Below are 11,413 nucleotides of genomic sequence, written 5' to 3' on the forward strand. Positions count from 1 at the left end.
ATTCATCAAAAATTTAATTTAATTCAATTTTCTTAAATAAAAATTCAATTTAATTTAATTTTAAATAATTTTAATTAAATTTAATTTTTATTCATAAAATTAATTTTTATGAATAAAAATTTTAATTTGGTTTTAAATTTAATTTAATTTTAATATTGTAAATAAAATTTAGAAAGGTATCAAATTTTTTGTTTAAACAAAAACAAACAAAAAATATTAATTTTTTTTATGTAAATAAAAATTTCTTAAAATAAAATATTTTTTCTTTATATTATTTAGAAATATTTTTTTCCACGCAATTGTTTTGATTTTCAAAACAAGTTCTTAATCCGAATATCAAATTGAAATATTCTACAAAATTATTAGAAAAACTTAATTTGTAAATAAATAAAATGAGCAAAGTTATCAAATTAAAAACAATACAAATTTTTTAAGTAAATAAAAATTTTAAAAATTTAAATTCTGTTTTAAATATTATTTTTATTTAATTTATCGAAACTACGAAATTTTTTTATTTTCAAAAATAAGTTCTCACCACGAAAATGAAATTGAAATTTCATAAAAAATTATTAAAAAACAATCCAAATTTTGTAGATAAATAAACATTAGCAACTCTTTTGTTTGAAAAAAAAAAACAAAATAAAATAATAAAAACAATTTGTTGTGTTAATAAAAATTTCTAAAAAAAACTATTTTTTTTTTATATTAATTTAAAAAAATTCTAAACCACGAAACTTTTTGATTTTCAAAACAGAGTTCTCAGCTCGAAAATCACATTCAAATTAAAAAAAATAAGTGCGTAAATAAATAAATAAAAAACCAAAAAAAATTAAACAAACCCCAAAATGAAATAATATATAAAATAAATAAAACTTTTTTTTATATAATTTTGTTTTTTAAATCAATTTTTTTTTTAATCAACATTTTTTTGTTTAACTGCGAAATTTTTGTGATTTTCGAAAACAAGCTATTACCTCAAAAATAAAATTGAAATTTTACACAAAATTATTAAAAAAATTAGAATTATAAATAACAGAATTTAGCAAGGGCATCAAATTTTTGGTTTAAACAGAAACAAATAAAAAAATAAAAATGTTTTATGCAAAGAAAAATTTAAAAAATTAAATTTTTTTTAGATACTATTTTTAACTATTTTTTCTATACTAAGACATTTTTTGATCTTCAAAACCAAGTTCTCAGCTTAAGTATCAAATGGAAATTTTACACAAAATTATTTAACAAAATTAAATTTGTGAATAAATAAAAACTAACAGAGGCATACAATTTCTTGTTTAAACAAAAGCAAAATCTGACAATAAAAAAATGTTTATGTAAATAAAAAATTGTAAACATAGATTTTTTGGTTATTTTTTATGTTTTTTTCCAATCTACCAAATTTGTTTGATAATTATTAAATATCATATTTATTATGTTTTATTAAATATTTTATTTATTGTTAAATACAATATTATATTATAAAAAAATTAAATAATTTTTGAAAAAAAAAAATTAAATTTGTAAATACAGTGTTGCCCATATTCGACCGACCCGACGGATTTCGATTACTCTTTGGGCCCATTCTAATCGACGAGGCTTGTCCGCAGGCAACAATCTTTGCAATAAATGCAAATCAATGCGGATAATTCGTTGTAAAGTGGTCCGAGCAATGCCAAACTGCTGAGAACGGCGATTTTGGGATGTCCTTGGCGACGCCTTGGTCGGTTTTGATTTGGCCTCTTTGGATTATAAAGAGCATCACCAGTCGAAAACCTTTCGAACAAACGTTTAATGGTGTTCTTTAGGACGCGCACTTTTCACATTATTTAATTTTTATACGCACGTTGAGTTTTCACAATTGACTTCTTTTGTTGAATGTAAATTACAACAATTTGGGAGCGCTCGCGTGGCGTGTACTGTTCCATGGTAAAAATCTGTTTCGACTGACGCTTCCAACGCGGTATGTCATTAAGCGATCTGACGTCTCTGTCAAAAGATACAGGGTTGCCATATGGGTCCGTCGAATATTGGCAACCCTGTAAATAAAAACTAGCAAAATTATTTAAAAAATAATAATATTAAAAGTTTCAAAATAAATAAAAGTTAGTAAGTTAGTTTTTCATCTTGGTTTTTTTCTTTAATATTTTTTTTTAAATATGTTGTTCTAAAATGTGAAATTTACTTGGTTTTTCAAAAATAAATTCTCAGCTCAAAAAACAAATTAAAATTGTTCACAAGATTGTTTAAAAAATTATAGTTATATAAATTTCTGAGTAAATAAAAATTAGTAAAAATATTTTTTTTTCTTTTTTTGTTTTTTAAATATTTGTCAGTTTCTAAAATATGAAATTGTCTCATTAATTTATCAATTTAATATTTATATGTTCTTTTTTTATAATATTTCATGCTAAATTATCATATTTACTTATTTTTTTGTAAGAAAGTAAAAATTAATAGAATAAAAATATTTTTTTATACTTCGTAATACTACTTAAAATATAATACAAGAATGAGGTTCTGTACTTGATAATACTTATATTGATAGCATTTACTGAAAAAAAATTCTCCCATGTGCCATGCGAGAATTTCCCTTCCGCATTTTTTATTTACTCAGAAATGTTCATATGCGCCAATTTGAGTCACCCACTGTAGCTTTCCGCAGTAGAGGTTAGCTAAAAGATTTGCCAATTTACCAATAAAAAAATGCTTAAATATTCGCTTTTTCATTAGTAGCTTCAAACAGCTCAAATCATGCTTACTTGGCCTTATTTAGCTTTGAAGTTTAGAAGTTTGCTGCTTTTGCGATCATCTCAACGCTGCAGATTTGAATTACTTATAATGCCGAACTAAGCAAATTAAAAATGCCAAAAAATTATTAAATATGAGTATTTGGATAAGCGATTTGAAATTAATAGATAAAAATTGTGCAACCAGTTTTAGCGATAAAAACGGAATGGAATGTAGACGCTTAGACCTTTTTCCATTGATTTTGACTTTAATATGGCAGCTTAAAGCTTTGTGGCATTTAGTGCTTATAAATAATTTCGGACGGTGTGTTTTAAAAATTTGTGCAGCGTTTCATGCAAACCATCCGATAAGCCCAATTTTGTAGCGCTTTTTCTAGCGAAACCGGTTATAATGCACTAAGAACCAAGAGCAAAGTCTTGGCTGCTAAATCACCAGTCGCAGCTGGTTTACCAGCAGGGATCGATGATTTGGTAAAATCACAAGAAATAATATGGAGTCAAATATTTGCGCCCACAAGAAGGAGCAGCTAAAGTCGAGTTAAGACAAATTTGAGTTATTTCTAAAATCGTATTTCTTGCATCACCACTCAAAATTGAATCGTTGTAGCTCAGAAACCTAGTATTTTGTACCAAAAAATCTAAACAGTTTAAGTTGATGCTGCCTAATAACCTAGAAAAACCTTACTTAACTTCTGAAGATAGCAAAAAAATTGGCTCGATTGGGAAAAACCCGCAAAATCTAAATCGTTCATTTTATGGGAATGGCAAGAAGATTCAAGATCGGTCACGAGGGATTTGCACAAGTTAGCCTTTGTTGGTCCGGTCCACACTGATGAATGTGAAAGCTGTCGTTTCGATTGGATCTGGTCTATTCTTAGCCAAATGCAAGGCGAGATGGGTCGCAAAACAGCAGCTACAAAAAAGTTTGGCTTAAAGATCGTATAGCCACATAGTGTTGCTCATTTTAATCTAAGATAAAAGTAAGTTCTTAACGCCATAGTGATGCCCAAATAATTTCTCTATACGCAGAAGAAAAGAGTCGAAATCAATAGTGCGATATACCTCGATCCTACCTCAGCTCAGCACAGTTTCAAAGGTAGCTATGCAGGAGCTCCTTGAACGAGCTATAGTAGCTGTGAAGTATCTTACGAAAGTAGTTCGGGCTTCCGAACACAAGAACATCGAAGTTGCCGCTGTTGATATAAGTGCCGAACCTCACGGCAAGGGACACGAAACATCCTGGCAAGAGAGGAACCAGACTACAGTCTCTAAGCTCTGTTGCTTTATCTTCGTGTAGACTCCGACTTAGATAGAAATGCATCAACCTACTCTACGCTATAACGCTGCAGGTGGTGTATTGGCGACTCCTGGGACAGGTCAGGAGTCAAATTCATTACAAGAAACAGTGAATCATATCCCAATCCTGTGCAGATGACTTCGCAGTCTTCAGTGGCCTGTTGGAATGCCCGTGAGCATTCTCAGTTTATCCATAGGCAGGGTGACCCGTTTTTTAAAGCTCTTTTGATTTTACCCTCCCAGTAAGGATTTCGCTTGACGTAGCTCCATAGTTTGGTACTAGCCAATCTCCCTTAGCCTTGGATCTTCACTCCTAAGCTTCTCCTTTATGGTGTGTTGTCCCATACCAAGGAAGAGATTGAGTCTTATTAATGACGAGGCCGCGGTATCTCTTGCCAATGTCTGCGCTACTTCGTTCTCAGTTAAATCCTGTGTCCTGGGACCCAAATTAGACGGATGCAAGTGTGCGTTCCTAACAGATTCAGTTTCTCGATATACTCAAGGACCAGTGAAGACTTAATTTCACAAAATGGCGAAGCCTTCAGTGCCGCCGGACTGTCGCTCAGAATGATAATTCACTCATTTCGGAATTTCTGTCTAAGTTAATCTCTGCACATAAACAGATGGCATACACCTCCGCTTGGAAGTTGCTTGGAAGGTGCTTGAAAAACTACCCATCAGCCCAAAATGTTTGCTTCTGGGGCCATATATTCTAGCGCCTATGACTTCTGCTGTCTTCGAGCCATCTGTGCGCCAGTGCAGGGTACACTCCTGGAGTTTTCTTTCCCTTGGTCTTAGAAATTTATATTAGATCCCTACAATTTTATGCTGCTCGGTCAAGGTAGAATATTTTTATGAAGAACTTTTTAATGGGATAAATGCGTTCGTAAATTTTCCCACAGGGGAGTAGCCGTCGTTATTAGGTGCGCAACTAAGTTCTCGCTGTTTGTCAATAGATGGCGCCAACAGTGTGTGCTAGTATCTCTCTTTTATTCGAAAAAACAGCGGCTGAAGCGCATCGAGAGCAACAAACATTTTATGGAGATGCTGCTTTAAGTGAAAAAACATGCCGAGATTGGTTCCGTCGCTTCAAAGTCGTTGATTTTAATTTTGACGACGGCCTGCATAAAGGAAGGCCAAAAACCTTCAAAGACGCTGAAGCTGAGTTGGAGGCATTGCTCAATGAGGATCCGTGTCAAGAAGAGTTTGTCAGTATTAAGAGTTACCCGCCAATCCATTTCCAAGCGATTGCATGCTTTAGGAATGATTCAGAATTCAGAAACAAGGGACTTGGGTTCCTTATGAGCTAAAACCAAGGGATGCTGAACGTGGTTTTTTCGCCTGTGAACAACTGCTCCAGCGGCAAAAAAGGAAGAGATTTCTGCATCGCATCGTGGCGGGTGATGAAAAATGGATTCATTACAGCAATCCAAAGAAAAGAAAGTCATGGGGACTGCGCGGTCATGCTTCTACGTCGTCGCCTCGGCCGAATGTTCACGCTGCGAAGGTTATGCTATGTATTTGGTGGGATCAAGTTGGTGTTATTTATTATGAACTGTTAAAAGCAAGGGAAACCATCACTGGGAATCGGCATCGACTTCAATTGATGCGATTCAGCCGAGCACTGCGCGAGAAGCGGTCGCAATATGCGGAGAGGCATGAAGAAGTGATTCTACAGCTTGACAACGCTCGGCCTCACGTTGCCAAACCCGTTAAAACCTACGTGGTAACACTGAAATGGGAAATCTTACCACACCCGCCATATTCTCCAGATATTGCGCCTTCCGATTATCACCTGTTCCGATCGATGGCACATGGTCTAGCTGACCAGCAGTTCCGTTCATATGAAGACATAAAAAAATGGCTTGATCAGTGGGTAGCCTCAAAAGATTAACAGTTTAACCGCGATAGTATACAAGATCTACCAGAAAGATGGGAAAAAGTAGTAGCCAGCGATGGGCAATACTTTCAATGATTCACTTGTAACCATTTTTTCAGAATAAAGTTGTATTTTCATCAAAAAAAACAGCGAGAACTTAGTTGCGCATCTCATATAAAAAACTTTTGTAATGTCACGTTTACACTGAGATGGAACTCAGAACCTTATGCCGATATATCATTCATAAAAATAGTCGGAATTCATTTAAATATTGTAAATTGGGCTCGGCTTGCGACTCGTGACTCTGCTTGCGTCTCGTGGCTCTGCTTACGACTCGTGACTCTGCTTGCGCCTCATTGCTCTGCTTGCGACTCGTAACTCTGCTTGCGTCTCATTGCTCTGCTTGCGTCTCGTGGCTCTGCTTGCGTCTCGTTGCTCTGCTTTGCGAAGGCAATTAGTCATTACTGAACTGACATTTACTTTTCTGCGCAACCGAAGGCTAGCGGTGCTAATTTATTACACTACAAATGTTTAAAAAAAATTTGTTTAAATAATAAAAATACTTTTTTGCCGAAATCTAGCCACAGAAGATTTTTTTATATGCCACTTTTCATGCCTGCTTTGCTGAATTTTGTATTGGCTAAATTTTCCATGCACGAATTTTGTGTGCTATCAGATGCTTTCTGAATTCAATTTAGTGCTTCCCGTATGAAACTTTTATTCATTGAAATCTTAAAAAGCCTGCCTACATCCATTCATATTCAGAGCAAATTTACTATTACCAATATTCGCCCTCGTTCTGATTTTGAAACGAATACATAACATAAAAAAATAAATAAAAATTATTTCCTCACCCAAAGGTTTCGATGCCCAAATGGAATACTGGCGCAAAAAAGGATCCCAGCACCGACATTGCCGCACTGGAAGCTATCACCAATGCCCTACTCAAGGAAGTCAAGGAGGCGCAAGAGAACAAACCAAAAGTCTTAAAAATCGTCATCTACGAAACATCGGTCTAGGCTAAGCAACGGAATTATTCACATAAGCGTAGCTATGGTCAAAATTAAATGAAAAAAATTTAAATTAAATAGTTATTAAAAACTAGGTTATAAATAATGACAAGCTATCTCTAAGTTGTTATGCTATTTTTAGTGCATTCTAAAAACCTGCGTTCGAAATAATAATTTTCCTATGTGCGTTTACGTAAGTCTTAAGTTTAGCAATGCTTTAGAGCGCACAAATTATAAAGCAAAAACAAATAATTTTAAAGAATACTCGCCAGTAAACGTTTAGGTATTTAGTTGTAAACGGCAACGCGGTATCGCTAATTTCCTAGCATACTTTTAGGCCGTCGTAAAAGTAGTTAGCTATAGTTTATTAGTACATAAATTCTGTAGGCTACAACGCATAGCGGGCGTCAAACAAGTTGCATACGCGCAAATCTGTTCGATTTAATACTATTTATAGTGCATATTAACTTCCAACTGGAGCCTGGTTAAGCGAAAGGCTGGAGCATCGATAGTAAGCATATCTAAATCTAGAATAGTAGTGTAAGGCTTCCATAAAATATGAAATGATTAGCTGGTATTTGATAGGGAAATGAGCGTAGTTTTTTCAACACTTAGTTTAACTTAAATGTAATATAATTAATTACTGTAACGGTTTTTTGTACTTTTATTAAACTGATTTAGTGCTTAATTGGTTGTAATTGGTAAGAAATATTCGCTCGATCCTCAACCGACAGCATAGGTGGAATTTTCAACACATAGTGCAGGCGCTAAAAGACATTGAGTATGCAAAATGTGAGGACCGGCAACAATGCTGAAATTCTTTTAACTGAGAGCCTACAGAAAAAAAGAAAAACATGTTGCCGGCAGCTGTAATGGTCCCTTCCCTTTCCCCCGCCCTTCACCTTGTCCAAGCGTTATTGCGTCATAGCACTCGTATTAGTCAGTAGAAAATATTTCATGGCGCATTACGGTTTATTTTTTCGTAATCACATAATTATTTTATTTAAGTTTTCTTATAATTCACTGTTTTATTAGTGTTTTGTTTAAATAAACACATGGACAATGTCTTTAGAAGTGATAAATATAAAGAAACGAAAACTATACGAAATTTCGTGTTTGTTTTGTGATGAAACGGGTTGACGGGAGCAGGAGATCGGAGAAAAGATGACATTAGTGAGAAAATTAAAAATAATGCAGACTTTAATGATTACAAATGTACTGGGCAGCGAACTTGTGTGGCAAGTTACATTAGCGAAGAGAAGATAAGACGTCGAGAATTGGCACTACAAAAGCAGGAGAATGTTTCTATTTCTACCTGCTCTGCAGAAGCTAGTGTGTCAGGTACTCAAGACACTCGAAGGTCATCAAGAACAAATTTAAAATTTAATAAAGATCTAAAATGTTTAATCTGTGGTAAACAAACAAGAAATAAAAACAAAACGCTTTATTTGTGCTCCGAAATGTCAGCAGCGGAACAAATCTTAAATACTACTTACACAAACTGACACTTGCGAACATCCAGCCGATTTATTTGCAATGGAAGTAAAGTATCATAAACACTGTTATCGTGATTAACTACGACTACCAAGGCACTCAGCAACTCCAGCAGGTAGACCTCCAAATAAAATACCACATGACATTCTTATAGAGGCATTTGAGAAGCTGATTAATGAAATAAAACATAAATTAACAACTCACTCTTTTGAAGTCTCATCATTTGCTAAGCGACTAGCTGAACTCACTGACATAGAAGATGCAGTTGTAGAAAATCGTGATATTAAATCACTAGCAATAGATAAGTATGGTGAAAACGTTTTATTTTCATATCCAAATGATCGATCGAAATCATCATTAGTGTTTATGGGCAACATACCACTGGCTGAAGTCATTGAACATATTCGTACCATAACTTCAACAAACTCCATTGTTCAAGTGGCAAAACAATTTCGTGAAGAAATATTAAGTACTGAAGTAATACCAAATGGGTTTTTATGTGATGAAGTTTTAATTGAACAATTTTTAAAGAAAAATCATTTACCGAATAATTGGCAAATTTTTATGCAAGCTTTGTTCAGTGCTAAAAATAAAAAATTAAGTGAAAATTACAATCGACGTGCGTTATCAGTGTTTTATGATATATACTTCGCGATTACTGAGAAACCGACTCCAAAGCATATTGCTTTAGCTCAATCTATTCATCATTCGACTCGATCGAAAAATGTAATCAATGTGATGAATAAATTTGGTCGTTGCATTAATTACAAAGCATTAAAAAACATAGATAAAGAAGTACTAACGTCAATTGGTTGCGATTCGACTAGCAGATTGGGCTAAAAAAAATTATTTAAAAGCTGCATCGGTGGATTTTGTGCAAAATGGTCTAAGGCATTTAGGAAATCCATACCTAACAGTCGAACAGTTAACGGAATTAGAAACCATTTGCACCTATCTTTTCTCAAAAAAAAACATTAACTGCTGATGAACTTCGCTATAAATTAATTTGTCAAAATATCGGCTTCGGCTTAAATTTATTAAAAGTAATTTGCACATCAGATGCTCTACATTTACATTTGTTAAGAGCTTCAGCACAAACATATATATGGATAAATTCTGACCAAACAGTACTACAGCCTTTTGATTACACCTTATTAGGCTATGAAAAAAAAAAGATGGTAAATTGTACCCACGACAATTGACGAAGCGACCATTACCGGAATTGTTAATTCAACCCTGCAAATGTAAATTTAATTGTCAAAGAAAGGCTTGTTCTTGCAAAAAGTTACAACTAAATTGTATTTCGTTGTGCAAATGTATTAATAATAACTGCCAAAATAAAAAATTATTTGTATGTTTTTGTATGACTATGTTAAAATATTCTTTTTCCTATTAAATCATTTTTTATCAAAAATATGTGTTTTATTTTTAATTTTTTTTTTTTTATTGACTAACTAAAATTATCTTTAATCATAAGAAATTATTGAATTTTATCACTAAAACAATCATTGAAATGGTTTCAAAGCACTGGTTCAGTCCATTTACTTGAATACTAAGGGGGTGGGGTAAAAAAAAATGGACCATCAAATCTGCCGGCAACATCCAGAATCATAATCTGCAAGCTTTTTTGAGTTCAAAACTTATTATAGAATGTGGTCCTCACATTTTGCACACTCAACTCCATACAGGCCCCGCTCTAACAGCTACGTGGATATACAGAAATTTAAAATATATTTAAAAAAAATTATGTATAAAATACTTATATTTATTTTTTTGTTGTTGTTATAAACCACCTATAAAAATGTAAATGTTTTTTTTGGATTATTTCTGTTGGTGAATATAATTTTTAATACATAAATAATTAAAATTGTAAATTTTTTTTTAAATTGTAGCTATCTATTTAGTATTTATTTAATTACAGGGTTTCAATTGTGAAACAAACTAAAAAAAGTGACTGTTCGGGGTGAAATATAACTTGACAATCGAGTTAGAAAAAATATAGAAATTTGATATAGAAAAGAAGATAGCTCTATTCACAGATTAACGAACAGTGCTCGCGTGCGACGGACGTACTCGAAAGCAAGACTGAGCAACCCTTTCAATCAACAAACCAATTTGAATTTAAAATTTTTTTAAGCTCTCACATAAAATAACACTTATTAATACTTTGCAAGACTATACTTATAATAAACAAAAAAGGTAAAGAAAATAAATTAAAAAAAGCAAAAAATTTCAAATGCAAAGTTTAATGCAAAATGCAGCTTTCTAATCGTGCATCGCTCAGTGTTGATAGGTGGTAATTTTTTAAAACTTTAATGGTTGAAAATAATTGTATTATAATATTTGATTAGCATACGTATTTCAGAACAGAGAGAAATCATTTGCTTTGCATTTTTCGTCAAAAGCGAACATTTCTCAAGGCTCACACTCAGGGTCTGGCACTCGAAGTGTAACCAACCTCAGACCGCTCGTCTGTTAGTAAGCTAAATGACAGTCCAGAGTATTGGTTACAAACGCGCGGAAGTATTTTGCCGAGAGTAAGCGCGAAAAAAAAATTAGTAATGGATTTCAAACGTAATAGTGCGATTGCACTATATTTGGCTGGAAAATCACAACCCGCTTCGTGAGCTCGAGCACCTTAAAGTGAATAAAGTGTTTGTTTGTCGCAGCATTACTCGTTGCGAGAATACTGGTAGCATCGCGAAACGTCAAGGAGGTAGTCATCAAAAGACTGCAACGTCACGTGAAATCGCTCAAAAAGTGAAAGAGCGACTTGAGAGATATTCCCGACGAAGTGCCAATCAAATGGCGAAAGAACTGAAACTATCTAACATAGCATCCGCCACGTACTGAAAAATGATCTCAAAGTCAAGCCTTACCAGATCCAAAAGGCTCCTGATCTCACAACAAAGCAGCATCAAGTCAATCTTGAGAGAGCTAAGGAGTTGCTTCGCTTAGCCGAAAGTGGTCAATTTACGAACATTGTGTTT

General features: G+C 33.5%; 1 protein-coding gene across 1 annotated transcript in view; it reads left to right on the forward strand.

The window, feature by feature from the left end:
* LOC128856301 (TWiK family of potassium channels protein 7-like) overlaps nt 1-6,960 on the forward strand; it is an 81,106-nt gene extending 74,146 nt beyond the window's left edge. Inside the window, exon 8 of the mRNA XM_054091597.1 lies at nt 6,780-6,960. Within this exon, the coding sequence (XP_053947572.1) occupies nt 6,780-6,938 (159 nt within the window). The 3' untranslated portion in view covers nt 6,939-6,960. The remainder of the gene's footprint in view (nt 1-6,779) is intronic.
* The last annotated feature ends 4,453 nt before the right edge of the window (nt 6,961-11,413 follow it).

The sequence above is a fragment of the Anastrepha ludens genome, chromosome 3 (genome assembly GCF_028408465.1).
Source record: "Anastrepha ludens isolate Willacy chromosome 3, idAnaLude1.1, whole genome shotgun sequence".
NCBI lineage: Eukaryota > Metazoa > Arthropoda > Insecta > Diptera > Tephritidae > Anastrepha > Anastrepha ludens.